Raw genomic sequence first — 16,377 nt, 5'->3', positions numbered from 1 at the left:
CCTCCGTCTCTCTCTCTCTCTCTGTTCCTCCGTCTCTCTCTCTCTGTTCCTCCGTCTCTCTCTCTCTGTTCCTCCGTCTCTCTCTCTCTGTTCCTCCGTCTCTCTCTCTCTGTTCCTCCGTCTCTCTCTCTGTTCCTCCGTCTCTCTCTCTCTGTTCCTCCGTCTCTCTCTCTCTGTTCCTCCGTCTCTCTCTCTGTTCCTCCGTCTCTCTCTCTGTTCCCCCGTCTCTCTCTCTGTTCCCCCGTCTCTCTCTCTGTTCCCGTCTCTCTCTCTCTATCTCTCTCTGTTCCCCGTCTCTCTCTCTCTCTCTCTCTCTCTTGCTCTCTCTCTCTTCCTCCGTCTCTCTCTCTCTCTGTTTCCCGATCTTTCTTTCTCTCTCTCTATGTTCCCCTGTCTCTCTCGCGCTCTCTCTCTGTCCCCCGTCTCTCTCTCTCTCTCTCTCTCTCTCTGTTCCTCCGTCTCTCTCTCTGTTCCTCTGTCTCTCTCTCTGTTCCTCCGTCTCTCTCTCTGTTCCTCCGTCTCTCTCTCTGTTCCTCCGTCTCTCTCTCTGTTCCTCCGTCTCTCTCTCTCTGTTCCTCCGTCTCTCTCTCTCTGTTCCTCCGTCTCTCTCTCTCTGTTCCTCCGTCTCTCTCTCTCTCTCTGTTCCTCCGTCTCTCTCTCTCTGTTCCTCCGTCTCTCTCTCTCTGTTCCTCCGTCTCTCTCTCTCTGTTCCTCCGTCTCTCTCTCTCTGTTCTTCCGTCTCTCTCTCTGTTCCCATCTCTCTCTCTCTGTTCTCCCGTCTCTCTGTTCCCCCGTCTCTCTCTCTCGCCCTCTCTCTTTCTCTCTATCTCTCACTCGCTCCCCCTTCTCTCTCTTTCTCTCTCTCTCTCTGTTCCCCCGTCTCTCTTGCTCTCTCTCTGTTCTCCCGTCTCTCTCGCTCTCTCTCTCTGTTCCCCGTCTCTCTCGCTCTCTCTCTCTTCCTCCGTCTCTCTCTCTCTCTCTCTCTCTCTCTCTCTGTTTCCCCATCTTTCTTTCTCTCTCTCTCTGTCCCCCGTCTCTCCCTCTCTCTCTCTCTCTCTCTGTTCCTCCGTCTCTCTCTCTCTCTCTCTCTCTTTCTCCATCTCTCTTTCTCTCTCTCTGTTTCCCCCGTCTCTCTCGCTCTCTGTTTCCCCCGTCTCTCTCGCTCGCTCTCGCTGTTCCCCATCTCTCTCGCTCGCTCTCTCTGTTCCCCCGTCTCTCTCGCTTTCTCTGTTCCCCTGTCTCTCTCTCTCGCTCTCTCTGTTCCCCGTCTCTCTCGCTCGCTCTCCCTGTTCCCCCGTCTCTCTCGCTCTCTCTCCCTGTTCCCCCGTCTCTCTCGCTCTCTCTCCCTGTTCCCCCGTCTCTCTCGCTCTCTCTCCCTGTTCCCCCGTCTCTCTCGCTCTCTCTCCCTGTTCCCCCGTCTCTCTCGCTCTCTCTCCCTGTTCCCCCGTCTCTCTCGCTCTCTCTCCCTGTTCCCCCGTCTCTCTCGCTCTCTCTCCCTGTTCCCCCGTCTCTCTCGCTCTCTCTCCCTGTTCCCCCGTCTCTCTCGCTCTCTCTCCCTGTTCCCCCGTCTCTCTCGCTCTCTCTCCCTGTTCCCCCGTCTCTCTCGCTCTCTCTCCCTGTTCCCCCGTCTCTCTCGCTCTCTCTCCCTGTTCCCCCGTCTCTCTCGCTCTCTCTCTGTTTCCCACGTCTCTCTCGCTCTCTCTCTCTCTGTTCCCCCGTCTCTCTCGCTCTCTCTCTCTCTCTGTTCCCCGTCTCTCTCGCTCTCTCTCCCTGTTCCCCCGTCTCTCTCGCTCTCTTTCCCTGTTCCCCGTCTCTCTCGCTCTCTCTCTCTGTTCCCCGTCTCTCTTGCTCTCTCTCTGTTCCCCCATCTCTCTCGCGCTCTCTCTCTGTTCCCCCGTCTCCCTCGCGCTCTCTCTCTGTTCCCCCGTCTCTCTCGCGCTCTCTCTCTGTTCCCCCGTCTCTCTCGCGCTCTCTCTCTGTTCCCCCGTCTCTCTTGCGCTCTCTCTCTGTTCCCCCGTCTCTCTCGCGCTCTCTCTCTGTTTCCCCCATCTCTCTCGCGCTCTCTCTCTGTTTCCCCCATCTCTCTCGCGCTCTCTCTCTGTTCCCCCGTCTCTCTCGCGCTCTCTCTCTGTTCCCCCGTCTCTCGCGCTCTCTCTCTGTTCCCCCGTCTCTCTCGCGCTCTCTCTCTGTTCCCCCGTCTCTCTCGCGCTCTCTCTGTTCCCCCGTCTCTCTTGCGCTCTCTCTGTTCCCCCGTCTCTCTCGCGCTCTCTCTCTGTTCCCCCGTCTCTCTCGTGCTCTCTGTTTCCCCCGTCTCTCTCGCTCTCTCTCTGTTACCCCGTCTCTCTTGCGCGCTCTCTCTGTTACCCCGTCTCTCTTGCGCGCTCTCTCTGTTCCCCCGTCTCTCTTGCGCGCTCTCTCTGTTCCCCCGTCTCTCGCGCTCTCTCTCTCTGTTCCCCTGTCTCTCACGCTCTCTCTCTCTCTGTTCCCCGGTCTCTCTCGCTCTCTCTGTCTCTTTGTTGCCCCCTGTCTCTCGCGCTCTCTCTCTCTCTGTTCCCCCGTCTCTCTCGCTCTCTCTCTGTCCTCCGTCTCTCTCTCTCTTTCTCTGTTCCTCCGTCTCTCTCTCTCTGTTCCCCCGTCTCTCTCTCTGTTCCCGTCTCTCTCTCTCTCTCTCTATCTCTCTCTGTTCCCCCGTCTCTCTCTCTCGCTCTCTCTCTCTCTCTCTCTCTCTCTTCCTCCGTCTCTCTCTGTTCCCCCGTCTCTCTCTCTCGCTCTCTCTCTCTCTCTCTCTCTCTCTTCCTCCGTCTCTCTCTCTCTCTCTGTTTCCCCATCTTTCTTTCTCTCTCTCTCTCTGTCCCCCCGTCTCTCTCTCTCTCTCTGTCCCCCCGTCTCTCTCTCTCTCTGTCCCCCCGTCTCTCTCTCTCTGTCCCCCCGTCTCTCTCTCTCTGTCCCCCCGTCTCTCTCTCTCTGTCCCCCCGTCTCTCTCTCTCTGTCCCCCCGTCTCTCTCTCTCTGTCCCCCCGTCTCTCTCTCTCTGTCCCCCCGTCTCTCTCTCTCTGTCCCCCCGTCTCTCTCTCTCTGTCCCCCCGTCTCTCTCTCTCTGTCCCCCCGTCTCTCTCTCTCTGTCCCCCCGTCTCTCTCTCTCTGTCCCCCCGTCTCTCTCTCTCTGTCCCCCCCGTCTCTCTCTCTCTCTTTTCCTCCGTCTCTCTCCCTCTTTTCCTCCGTCTCTCTCTCTGTTCCCCCGTCTCTCTCTGTTCCCGTCTCTCTCTCTCTCTCTCTCTCTCTCCCCCCGTCTCTCTCTCTTTCTCTCTCTCTCTGTTCCCCCGTCTCTCTCGCTCTCTCTCTGTCCCCCGTCTCTCTCTCTCTCTCTGTTCCTCCGTCTCTCTCTCTCTGTTCCTCCGTCTCTCTCTCTCTGTTCCTCCGTCTCTCTCTGTTCCCCCGTCTCTCTCTCTCTGTTCCCGTCTCTCTCTCTCTCTCTATCTCTCTCTGTTCCCCTGTCTCTCTCTCTCACTCTCTCTCTTCCTCCGTCTCTCTCTCTCTCTCTGTTTCCCCATCTTTCTTTCTCTCTCTCTCTGTCCCCCCGTCTCTCTCTCTCTGTCCCCCCGTCTCTCTCTCTCTGTCCCCCCGTCTCTCTCTCTCTGTCCCCCCGTCTCTCTCTCTCTGTCCCCCCGTCTCTCTCTCTCTGTCCCCCCCGTCTCTCTCTCTCTCTTTTCCTCCGTCTCTCTCCCTCTTTTCCTCCGTCTCTCTCTCTGTTCCCCCGTCTCTCTCTGTTCCCGTCTCTCTCTCTCTCTCTCTCTCTCTCTCTCTCCCCCCGTCTCTCTCTCTTTCTCTCTCTCTCTGTTCCCCCGTCTCTCTCGCTCTCTCTCTGTCCCCCGTCTCTCTCTCTCTCTCTGTTCCTCCGTCTCTCTCTCTCTGTTCCTCCGTCTCTCTCTCTCTGTTCCTCCGTCTCTCTCTGTTCCCCCGTCTCTCTCTCTCTGTTCCCGTCTCTCTCTCTCTCTCTATCTCTCTCTGTTCCCCTGTCTCTCTCTCTCACTCTCTCTCTTCCTCCGTCTCTCTCTCTCTCTCTGTTTCCCCATCTTTCTTTCTCTCTCTCTCTGTTCCCCGTCTCTCTCTCTCTCTCTGTCCCCCTGTCTCTCCCTCTCTCTCTCTCTCTCTGTTCCTCCGTCTCTCTCTCTCTCTCTCTTCCCCCATCTCTCTCTCTCTCTCTCTCTCTCTGTTCCCCCGTCTCTCTCTCTGTTCCCGTCTCTCTCTCTCTATCTCTCTCTGTTCCCCCGTCTCTCTCTCTCGCTCTCTCTCTTTCTCTCTATCTCTCTCTCTCTCTCCCCTTCTCTCTCTCTTTCTCTCTCTCTCTGTTCCCCCGTCTCTCTCTGTCTCTTTGAGCCCCCGTCTCTCTCTCACTGTCTCTTTGCCACCCCACCGTCTCTCTCTCTGTGTCTTTGACCCCCCCGTCTCTCTCTTTGTCTCCCCGTCTCTCTCTCTGTCTCTTTGTTGCCCCCGTCTCTCACTCTCGCTCTGTCTCTCTGTTCCCCCGTCTCTCTCGCTCTCTCTGTCCCTCCGTCTCTCTCTCTCTCTGTTCCTCCGTCTCTCTTTCTCTCTCTCTCTGTTCTTCCATCTCTCTCTCTCTCTCTGTTTCCCCCGTCTCTCTCTCTCTCTCTCTCTCTCTGTTCCCTCGTCTCTCTCTCTCTCTCTGTTTCCCCATCTCTCTTTCTCTCTCTCTGTTCCCTGTCTCTCTCTCTCTCTCTCTGTCCCCCCGTCTCTCTCTCTCTCTGTTCCCCAGTCTCTCTCTCTCTTTCTCTCTCTCTCTCTGTTCCCCCCTTTCTCTCTCTCTCTCTGCTCCCCCGTCTCTCTCGCTCTCTCTCTATCTCTCTCTTTCTCTTTCCCGTCTGTCTCTCTCTCTCTCTCTCTCTTCCCCGTCTCTCTCTTTCCCCATCTCTTTCTCTCTCTCTCTCTTCCCCACCATCTCTCTCTCTATCTCTGTTCTCCCCTCTCTGTCTCACGCTTGCCCCTTCTCTCTCTCTTTGTCTTGCGCTCACACTCTCTCTCTCTCTCTCTCGCGCTCGCTCCCCCTCTCTCTCTGTCTTGCGTTCTCTTTCCCTCTCTGTCTCGCATGCTCTTTTTCTCTCTGTCTCTCTCTCTCTGTGCCTCACGCTCTCTAGTTCTCTCCAAGCACCTTGTAGATTGCTATCTGACCTTCAGCACCATAATTACTTTACCTACTGTTCAAACACACTTTCCCGAGCTACTTCCAGCACCTGGTACAGGTAGAATACATGTCTTTAAGAGGTGCAGGCTGACTTTAGTAGTGCAGGCTAGCTTTAGGTAGTGTTCGTCTTGCACGAATTGGCCATCTGCAGTTACTCAACAATGCACTCAGCTCTGGGCTGCACGTTACCTTAAAATTAACAGACAATGCTACCTTCATCAAAGGGCACCGGTTAATCATACATCATGTTCCCTGTGCCTGTTTGCAGGCCTTATCCAATTTTTTTCCTTTTTTCTAATTGGTATCAAATGATTATATATAGTTATACCACAATCAAATTTAATCTTAACTAGTTTTAAAAGAATACAGAAATTAAAGGATGAAAGAGACCGTAGGGCCCTTGTATTTGTTCTGCTTTTAGGAATTTGATTCCGTGTATATATTGCATTTTAATTTTGCTGAAACTTTTTCTTTGGATTTCAATGCTGTTTTAGGCAGATGCACTGTGTGCCTTGGATCTTTTGAGCTGCGCTGGATTAGTAAACCATTTTGGTCGGTCAATGTCTGTTGAGAAGATTGACATCAGCCCTGTTTTGATGCAAAAAGGAGATACTAAGCTGGCGCTCTATGGGTTAGGTGAGGTTCCTGAGCCTGATGAAAACAAAAACCTATTTTCTTTGAAGGGTATTGGCATTAATACAGTTTATTATGAATTGCAAGTTTGCTCAAGTCTCGTTAAGGAAGAAGGAGCTTGCATTTTATTGTTCTTTTTGCTTCCTCTGAAATCCCAAAATGTTTCACAGTGAGTTAAAGTGTAGTCACATACTACATAGACAAATACAATGGGGAAGTGTCCAGTAAATCTGTTGTGGTGGTGTATTTATTGAGATCAGACATTAGAAAATCTTGCATTGAGTGGCTCCCTTGTGCAGTCCTGCCTCAGTAATCTTGCCAGATGTGGGGCCTGACTAGCACAGCCTATCCACCTGGATTGACGATTGAATTGAATAATATGTTTAAAGTAAAATTGGAAATTTTCTAGTGACATATTTCTCCCTCTTATATACACAGTTGTTGCTGATACAAACTTGAATATTGCTGAAAAGAGAGGCATGTTGCCGAAGCTTTTCATCTTGCTCTCATCGGGACAGACACAAGAATGTCAAATTTCAAACAATCAGCAATTTATACCGCAAGAAAAAATGGTACTAATTAATTGGCAAGTAATTAACCAATTTAAGATTAAGATAATGAGTCGAGCTTGTAATAGCTCATTACACTAGCTAGAAACAACATACAATCATACGCAGGGACCCGTTCTCTGCAAACAAAAGGAATATGTTCAAGCCTTGCACGTTTTGTGAATTACTTGGGAGTTGGGGAGCCAATAGTTCCCTGTGGCTTTCTCCATGGCAACGCCTCGGCCAATCAGACAATCTGGCAACTAATCAGCACTTTTCACATGTGAAAAAAATCAGCGAGTCTAACAGCATCTGTGGAAAAAGAAACAGTTAACGTTTCGAGTCCACATCCTTCTTCTGAACTGATAAATTGTTGTGATCATTTAAAATTTGGCATTCTGTATTTGCCCTATGAAATCAAGATGAAAAGCTTTGACAACGGGGGGTGGGGTGGCGGAATCATCCCAGATTCACACTTAGTGCGGTAGTGGGTGGCTACCGCCAGCCGCGATCGTGACTTTTCACGCTGTATCGTCCCAAATCCACTGCATTAATTATGCATTCCTGGGAAACATGCCGTTTCCATGGTGGGCGGGCTCTCATTTGCCCGCCACGTGATCATCTCGCCGCTGCTTCATGCCGGCGCCAGATTTAAAGTGCAGCTGCGCGCACATCTCTGTGTTTCCAGCCCACAACTGCTGCAAAAAAGACGTGGCCCTGAAAGGCAAAAAGACTGAAGTACTCACGTTCAATGATGCGTCCCTCGAACGCCTTCTGGACACCGTGGAGGCTTGCTCTGATCTCCTCTACCCCGGCTCTGGCCGTAGGATGGGCAGCAACATCACCAATCTGGCTTGGGAGGCTGTGGTAATGGTGGTTAGCGCCAACGCCCTGCAAAAGAGGACAGCCACCCAGTGCCACAAGAGGATGAATGATCTTCTTTCTTCTGCCAGGGTAAGTCATTCTTCTCATCACTCTTAACTCATACACTCACAGACCCATCACACATCCACAGGGCCCTCACTCACTGCCAGTTCAAGAGACATCATCTTTCACTCTCTCAGACATAACTTAATTGTCCTCACCTGCCAGGAAGATATAATTGTCATAATGTTATTGGAATTTATTCTAAACTAGAGTAATAGTGGGGCCTGTGTCTATGGGTCTATGTGTTTGTGTGTCTGTGTGTGTGTGAGAGACTTGCTGGTCTGGAGGCTTTGATGTAATAGAAGATAAGCTAGGTTTGAAATGTTAAGTAGATTAACATAGGTGCCAAGGAAACATTTGAATTTTTAAATAAATCAGCGTAGATTGATTTCAAGAGGGAGTGAAATATTACACCTAGCCAGGGGAAGTTAAAGTGTGTTTATTTTTCCCAAAGATTGCTGGTCAAATTGGTACTATGAGAGATTTTTATTATTAGAAAGGTAAAGTCCAAAAACATAGTGAAACAATGGGTATTTACATTCAGAGGGGAAAATATGGATAAAGGAGAAAAGGCTGGGTACAAGGGAAGGCAATCTAAGATCTAAAACAAGTGTGAAAAGGGTTCAGCATCTACGCCTCAAGCTGCTGTCTACAAAGAACTGAAGTTAAGAAAACTCACTTGAAATTGGATTGTTCAGGGTATCGTGTTTCTTTGCCTGGGTCTTTTAAAACCTATGTGTCTTACTGTTGCCTTAACGGAAATATACCTGGGAGTTGGATTAACCAGGGGATTTAGAAGTTATCATGGTAGTAATTTGTAGATCTATGTGTGTACCTAAAATCATTTCTCCTATTAATAAAGGTTTAATTTTGTTTTGTAAGAAACCTATAAGACATGGTGGTCTTAATACTACTGAATAAAGGCACGCATCTCGAAATTTATACAAATTGCAAAACTGTTGTGGCAGTTGTTTCAAGTTTCCCTTTGGGATTTGAGCAGCTCAGCATTTACCATCAGTTGTGCCATAACAAAATTGGGGGGCTCTTTGCGGGATATATTTTAAATTCCTTGATTGGGTTGGAGTTGGTGAATCTTAAGGTTACAAGTATGAGAAGCACTTTGAACTCAGGAGTTGGTGTGAGGTTTTTTCTTTAAGTGGTGAGACTATAACATGGCTTTGGCAGTTGCTAAGACTTGTCTTAGGGTCTAAGTTATAACTTTGGCTGGTTTACAAAAGGTAAGTAAAGTTAAGTAAATGGAATTGGCGGATAAGTTACAATTGGGATTACCTGCAGGGGCAAAGAAATCAGACATAATTGAAGGTATGGCACAGCATTTGAAATTGGAAGGAATACCCGAGATACCGAGTTCTCCAAGGGATGGGTCATTGGAATGGGCTCAAATTCAGTTGCAAATGAGAAGATTGGAACTAGAGGCAGCAGAAAAAGAGCATTTAAAGGGAACAGGCAGAAAAGCAGGAAAGAGAAAGCAAAGCAGGAAAGGGAATTAGAAATAGCAAGGTTAGAAAAGGAGGAAAGAGACAAAGGGAGAGAGAGAATTCCAGCTTAAAATGCAGGCAGTTAAAAAAGAGACACCAGAAGGTTTGCAAGGACTTATTTCACAGAATCACAGTGCAGAGGAGACCCTTTGGCCCATCGAGTCTGCACTGACACGTGAGAAACACCTACCTAATCCCATTTACCAGCACTTAGCCCATAGCCTTGAATGTTCTGACATGCCAAGTGCTCATCCAGGTACTTTTTAAAGGATGTGAGGCAACCTGCCTCCACCACCCTCCCAAGCAGCGCATTCCAGACTGTCACCACCCTCTGGGTAAAAAATGTTTTCCTCACATCCCCCCAAACCACCTTGAATTTATGCCCCCTTGTGACTGACCCTTCAACTAAGGGGAACAGCTGCTCCCTATCCACCCTGTCCATGCGTCTCATAATCTTGTACACATCGATCAGGTCACCCCTCAGTCTTCTCTGCTCCAATGAAAACAACCCAAGTCTATCCAACCTCTCTTCATAACTTAAATGTTTCATCCCAGGCAACATCCTGGTGAATCTCCTCTGCACCCCCCTCCAGTGAAATCACATCCTTCTTATAATGTGGCGACCAGAACTGCACACAGTTCCAGATCAGAACCCAATGGAGCGATGTTTAAATTTATACAAGCTCTTCCAAAGTTTGAGGAAAGAGATGTTGAAGCATTCTTTATTTCATTTGGGAAGATAGCTAAATAGATGAAATGGCTATAAGAAAACTGGACATTGTTGTTACAATCCAGATTGGTGGGTAGAGTAGATGAGCTTTATGCTTCACTGTCAGAAGAAATGTTGGTGAACTATGATGTGTTAAAAAAAGTCTATTTTGAGTGCATATGAGTTGGGCCCTGAGGCTTACAGGCAGAAATTTAGGAACATGAGAAAACAGCCTGGGCAAACTTATATTGAGTTTGAAAGAGTAAAATGGAGTACTTTTGACTGGTGGATATGGGCATTAAAGATAGAGATGACATATGCAGCTCTTAGAGAGGTAATTCTTTTGGAAGAATTTAAAGATCCAATTCCTTTGGTCGTGAGAATTCTTGGAGGAATAGATGGTTGAAGCGGTAAGACAAGCGGCAGAGATTGCTGATGATTATGAGTTAGTTCATAGAGCTAAACCTTTTTTTGTCACCCTTTTAAATCAGAAAAGGATAGTAAGTGGGAAGGTGAAAGGAAGGTGGGTAGTCAGGGAAGAGAAGGAGTAGGTGGAAATTCGTAGGAAGTTTTTTTCTCAATAAAAAGGAAGGTGCTGAGGGTAGAAGTGACATTTGAAAATTGAGGTGTTTTCATTGTAATAAAATTGGACATACACAATATGTGTGTTGTAAATTGCCAGGAAAATCTGCTGTGCAGGCTGATGCCATAGTTGGCCTCCAACAGTGTGTACACGAGTGGGGTGCAAAGCAGCTCAATCTGTTCCGGCTAACTCTTCTCAAGGCATCAGCCAGGGGCCCTTGGGCAACAATAAGGAGGAGGATCAGCAGGTGCACACCCCGGGGCCATCCACCCAGGTGACTCCAGGAGTCTCCAGGCCATCGGACTCTCTCTTCCTCTGACCCCAGCAACTCCAGCTCCACAGCTCAAGGAGGGTGCCACTGCCACACAGCAGGTTCCCGAAAGCAAGCCAGGGTCCTCCAGGGTCTCGGCCCTCCAGACGCCCGTTAAGGTCATCACAATCAGGGCATAGCAGTCTACAGGCTGCCTCCACTTCTACTGTGGATGGCCAGGGAGCACCAAGAGGTAGCGACAGGGTTAGGAAGGTTAAGAAGATGCAGTTGCACAGCCTGGGCAGGGGTGTTAATCACTTGTACATAATGTTCACTATTGTCAATAAACTCCTGAGAATGTCTCCTTGCCTATGGTTCCTTATTCTGATGAGCAGTGTTCATGTCACTCAGATGTGAAACCTTTCTGCATAAGATAAAGGCAAGTGTCTCAGTCCAGGGCCTTTTCCCTGTGCTTTGTGCAGCCTTCAGACCAAAGTGATGGTCTGGCCTCACACCCCCTGGACACATTACTGATGCCTGCACTTCGATGGTGCTTGTCATTGCTGCCAGAACATAGTGGGCAGGTGTCACAGAGTTCTGTCATTCTCTCTGTTTGCTCTCAGTACCTTCAAGGTGGGGCTGGCCCCCATATCTTCAGCATCTGTGACCAGTGACACTATGCTCCTGAAGGGCTCAGATGCTGAAGGCGGAAAAAGATCAGATGCTTTTAAAGTTTCATGGCTGAGTCGCTATGATGTGACCCTGATCACAGACGATGCAAGCAAGCTGCCCTTGGCCAGATAGGAGTCAGACATTCTCAGAGGCTATGTGAAGATCTGTGGAGTGTCCTCACTGCATGTTGTCATCATTCTCCTGCAACCAAGCGACTATAAGGGCCTCCACTGCGTCTCCATGACAGGCGCATTATCACAGAGGGTATGTGCGCTGCCATAAGCTAGACTGGAGTCAACTGTTCATAGATGCAATGTGAGGATCTTATGGTGTCTCCTCAATACATACTGTCATTATCCTCCACAAATCTAGCAGCTATGAGGGCCTCCCGAGTGTGCCTGCCTCGTCTGGCCAGTGCGAGGGCCTCATCGCTGTCATCGTCACCTTTGAGGATTTCTTCACCCTCATCCCTGTCGAAGCCCTCATTGGAGGAGACATGCATCTCCTCCTCAGCCAGTTCCTCTGCCTGTTGCAGCGCCAAGCTGTAAAGGGTGCAGAAGGCGACGAGTATGCGTGACATCTTCTGTGGATTTATTGCAGGGTCCCACCAGAACCTCATTTTCAGCATCCTGATGGTTTGCTCCGCCAATTTGCGAGTTGCAGCATGAGCCTCATTATAACTTCGCTGTGCTGCTGTCTGAGGCCACCGCACAGCCACGTCCTCTGTGGGTAGCCCTTGTCCCCAAGGAGCCATCCCTGGAGCCTCTCTGGACCCTGGGAGATGTCAGGGATCTGTGACTGACTAAGAATGTAGTAATCGTGGATGCTCCCTGGAAACCGTGTGCAGGCCTGCAGAATGCATTTCTGGTGGTCGCAAACCAGCTACACGTTCAGCGAATGGAATCCCTAGCGGTTGACACAGTTGACTGCGTGTTGCCATGGAGATCTGAGCACCACGTGAATGCAGTCGATGGCACCCTGTGGGAATCCCAAGATCTGGGCGAATCCAATTGCTCTTGCACCCTGGGTCTCCTGGCGTCGGGCAAAATGCACAAAGTTGTGTGCCCTCTCAAAGATGGTATCCATGATGCCATTGATGCATTTGTGGGTGGTGGCTTATGATATCTCACAGAGGTCACCTGTGGAGCCAGGAGAGGAACCACTGGTGTAGAAATTGAGCGCTGTGGTCACTTTCACAGCTACTGACAGTGGATGCCCTCCATGTCCACGTGGCGCCAAATCCTGCAATAGCTGGCAGATGTGAGCAACCAGTTCCCTAGACATGCACAGTCTTTGGCGACACTGGTTCCTAGTCATCTGCAGGAATGAAGGGTGGCGTCGATAGACCCTGGGTCTAGCTAGGTGCTGACCAGCGGCGGCTAGCTGTGGCTCTTGGACGGCATGTGTGGGAGCCCCGGCCACCCCTTTTTCCAGGGGGTGCTGCTCCTCCCTCTGTGCAGCTAGGCGTCTCAGTCGTTCTCTTCTCCGTTGTCTTCACTCTCTATGCCATAAGGCATGCAGCTAGTTCACCAGGCTTCATGATCCTGATGTTGTACTCCTGTAGGATGAAAGAGAGAGACGAGTGGGTTAGCATGAGTGCTCTTGGTTAAGTCTGAAGGCACCTTAATGCATCCTGGAGAGTACTGGCCACCACTTGGATGGCCAGAGAAAAGTGCGCTGCATGGCTGCCAGAAACCCCACCCTCCTCCAACTGACCGAGTGGCAGCAGCTTTGCCTATTGGACTACATGCTGTGCTCTCAGCTCAGGTGCAGGCATTCTGTTAACCAACACTGCAAGGCTGCACTGTTAGCTTGAACCATGGGGGAGACTGGCCCAAATCAGGATGATGACATTGCAAGGGACTGTGAGCGCCTCCACCAATGACTGCTCCACGGCCAGCTTTGGCAGGGAGATTGTACAATGTGCCCAGTTGTCTGACTGATCTGCAGCCCATTAAAATGCCCGTTAGTTTGCGGTTTGTGCCGAGGGGTGAAAAGCTCTGGAGCACTTGGTGGCACTTTAATGTCTCTGCGTTGCTTGAGTGGGCAGAGAAGCTAGAGGCCCGACTCCAATCATATCAATGTGGCTGCGCTTGAACTGTCTCAGCTACAGAGGAATGGTCACTTCATACAAGGTTTCCCCAATACGTGGCCGCTTCCCTTGCCCACCGACCCCCGCACATGCTTGTGCGCTACCTTCAACCACAGGGCAATCTTTGCCCTCCCACGTGCCTGAACCTTGAAGTGCAATAGGCATCCCTCGCGAATGCTCCACAACATTACTGTGCACTCACCTCCGAGTTCCTCTCAAAGTGCAGCCTGCCAAGTGCACACATTTTATATGCTGTTGTAACACCGATGTGGGCGGACGATCCAGTAATGGGATATGAGTCTGGCAGGCAGGCCTTATAATGATATGCTGATGTATTGCAATGAGGTTCCCGGCATCCGATGGTGGGAAACACAGCTTGCCACCAGCGGTCTGAGTGGAGGGCTGCAAACTGGTCGTGACGTTGTGAAACTGATTTTTGGGCTTCTCGCCATATTGCCCGCTTGTGCCACCAAACGTGCCCGACGCCAGCTGGCATGGACAATACTGCCCCATGCCTCAAGGATCAGTGCTTGGGCCCCAGCTATTCACAATCTATATCAATGATTTGGATGTGGGGATTAAATGCAATATTTCCAATTTTGTAGATGACACAAAACTAGGTGCAAGTGTGAATTGTGAGGAGGATTCAAGATGCTTCAAGAGGATTTGGAGAGTCTAAGCAAGTGGACAAAAAATGGCAGATGGAGCACGATGTGGAGAAATGTGAGGTTATCCACTTCGGCAGGAAAAACAGAAATACCGGGTATTTCTTAAATGATGAGAGGCTGGGAAGTGTTGAACTTCAAAGGGACTTGGGTATCCTTGTTCACGAGTCACTAAAAGCTAACATGCAGGTACAGCAAGCAATTGAGAAGGCAATTGGTATGTTGGCCTCTATTACAAGAAAATTTGATTATAGGGGTAAAGATGTCTTATTGCAATTTTATAAAGCCTTGGTGAGAACGCACCTGGGGTGTTGTGTACAGTTTTAGCCTCCTTACCTAAGGAAATATGTATTTGCCATAGAGGAAGTGCAGCAAAGGTTCACTAAATTAATTCCTGGGATTGTCCGACAAGGAAAGATGAAATAGGCAGGGCTTTTATTCTCTGGAGTTTAGAATAATGTGAGATGATCTCATTCAAACATATAAAATTCTTACAGTGCTCCAGAGGATAGATGCAGGATGGATGTTTCCCCTGGCTGGGGATTTAGAGCTAGTGGGCACAGTCTCAGAATAAGTGACAGGCAATTTAGGATTGAGATGAGAAACAATTCCTTCACTCAGAGGGTGGTGAGGCTGTGGAGGTTTAGTCGTTCAGTATGTTCAATTCAGAGATTGATAGATTTCTACATGTTAAAAACATCAAGAGGTACGGGGATAATGCAGGAAAATGGTGTTGAAATAGAAGATCAGCCATGATCTCATTGAATGGCGGAGTGGGCTTGAAGGGCTGAACAGCCACTTTTGCTCATTTTTATATTCTTATGTCTCTTCAGCAATATATAGTGTACATAATATATATAATAAATTAATGAGTTATGAATTGTATCTACAATATCAAAATTTAGCCAACCCTGAGATGTAGAAAAAGTTATGAAGGAAAAAAACTACAAAATACTGGCTGCAGACATGCTTCTAAGACTCATTTAGTGGAGTATTTTGAGTTGAGTACAAGTAATTTAAGTCTTGCAATATGATTCAGGGTTCTAAGAAATGTTTTGAAAAGAAACTTGTCTTATTCAACTTGAAATCCTTTTGGAACTTTGGTAAAATGCTCTGTGTGCTCTACTAATTCTTAGGAGCCATCCCAGATGAGCGTCTCTATCGAATGTTTGTAAATAAACAAGTTACTATGCTCAGGCCAAAGGAAGAAGAAGATAGCTGGTTTAACATATTTGTCATTCATCAAAACAGGTAAGAAAACAATGAATTTAGTTAACCATCTATTGAAAATAGCGTTAAGTTTTATGATCCCAGCTGGAGATAATACTGGACAAGTGAGATCCCAGAAGTGAAACCTGGCTTGATAGATCCTAACTTTGTTATTTTTTAGAACTTTCCTTTTTTTAAGAGGAAAGTCACTGAACAAATGCATAGGAGTTTACTGATAAACTTTTAACATAACATTTATTAAACAAGGGGAAAAAATGAACCATATTACACCAGACAAAAAATTTAGAAAGATCTCAATACAAATGCAAGAAAACTATTCAACCTCACACTATTCCTTACAGAAACAAAAACACAATGAAGATTTACCGCAATCTTAACACCAAGGCATCTTGCTTGGGCTGGCCCAGTTGTAAATGGTTTTCTTCTGGGGGATTTCTGAGCATTCACCAGATGCTTTTTCCCTACCTGGTATCTCTCCCTGAGACCCCCAAAACAGCACTCTAAACTCACTATTACTTCAACTGCAGAGCAAATGCATGAGCTCCCTAAACTCAGTCCCCAGCAGCCTTGCAGTATTCCTTATCAGAGAGCTTGGAACCCCTGTTTTCTCTCTCTGACATACATACTGTGAAATTCTTTTCTGTCTTTCTCTATCTCTCACTGGACCCTTGTCGCTAGGCAACAGCCCAGTTTTTTCTACTGTGTGTTTTTTCCCAAGTCACTAAACTACTAACCCCTTTGTAACCCATCTCTACACTTCAAGAGTTGTAAAATTTCATTAAAAATGCATGTCTACAAACACATCCAGAACCTGACTTTTTTGCTTGGAGGGCCTCCAGATATCCCAGCACCAAGCTCACAAAAATCTAAATGAAACTGAAACCCTGCTCCACCTTTAATACAAAAATATAAATTAAATTTAAAGCTATACCTTGTTCCTAACATAAGCAATTTTAACTGATGACTGGTTGAGAAAAAATCAGTAAAGTTAATTTCACTCCATGGATTGTTTGATATCTGCATTAATTTACAAAGTACAGCAAAATATTTCAGGTTTCTTTGGATCTTTCTATTCATGGATGTGCACTTTTAAAAGTTATTCAGGTGACTTGTCATGGAGGAGGGGGAAAATTAAAAAGAATGTCAAATGTTATGAAAGAGAAAGCAGGAAAAGCTAATTTGCAGTTCCTGTCTTTGTTATTGCTCTGTTGTGATGGGATTTGGAATCTGAAAGTTACTGAACTGTTAAAAATACTAAAATAAACTGTCATCAAGGGTAATTTCATAGTGACACTTGTAGTTGTCCTGCCGTGACTTCGTTTAGAAATCAAACAGCTGAAAGAAACGATGACACAGTCTATCAGAAGAAA

At 48.1% G+C, this 16,377-nt stretch overlaps 1 protein-coding gene across 4 annotated transcripts in view; it reads left to right on the top strand.

Moving 5' to 3' along the window:
- Window positions 1-16,377, top strand: part of mre11a (MRE11 homolog A, double strand break repair nuclease) — a 133,164-nt gene that overhangs the window by 35,841 nt on the left and 80,946 nt on the right. For all 4 annotated transcript variants that reach the window (XM_041198929.1, XM_041198931.1, XM_041198928.1 and 1 more), the window contains exons 6-7: window positions 5,694-5,835; window positions 14,914-15,028. In XM_041198929.1, coding sequence (XP_041054863.1) covers window positions 5,694-5,835; window positions 14,914-15,028 — 257 coding nt within the window. The remainder of the gene's footprint in view (window positions 1-5,693; window positions 5,836-14,913; window positions 15,029-16,377) is intronic.

Source organism: Carcharodon carcharias, chromosome 11 (assembly GCF_017639515.1).
Source record: "Carcharodon carcharias isolate sCarCar2 chromosome 11, sCarCar2.pri, whole genome shotgun sequence".
Lineage (NCBI taxonomy): Eukaryota > Metazoa > Chordata > Chondrichthyes > Lamniformes > Lamnidae > Carcharodon > Carcharodon carcharias.
Note: the sequence above shows the minus strand (reverse complement) of the source record. Positions and strands in the feature narration are given on the sequence as shown.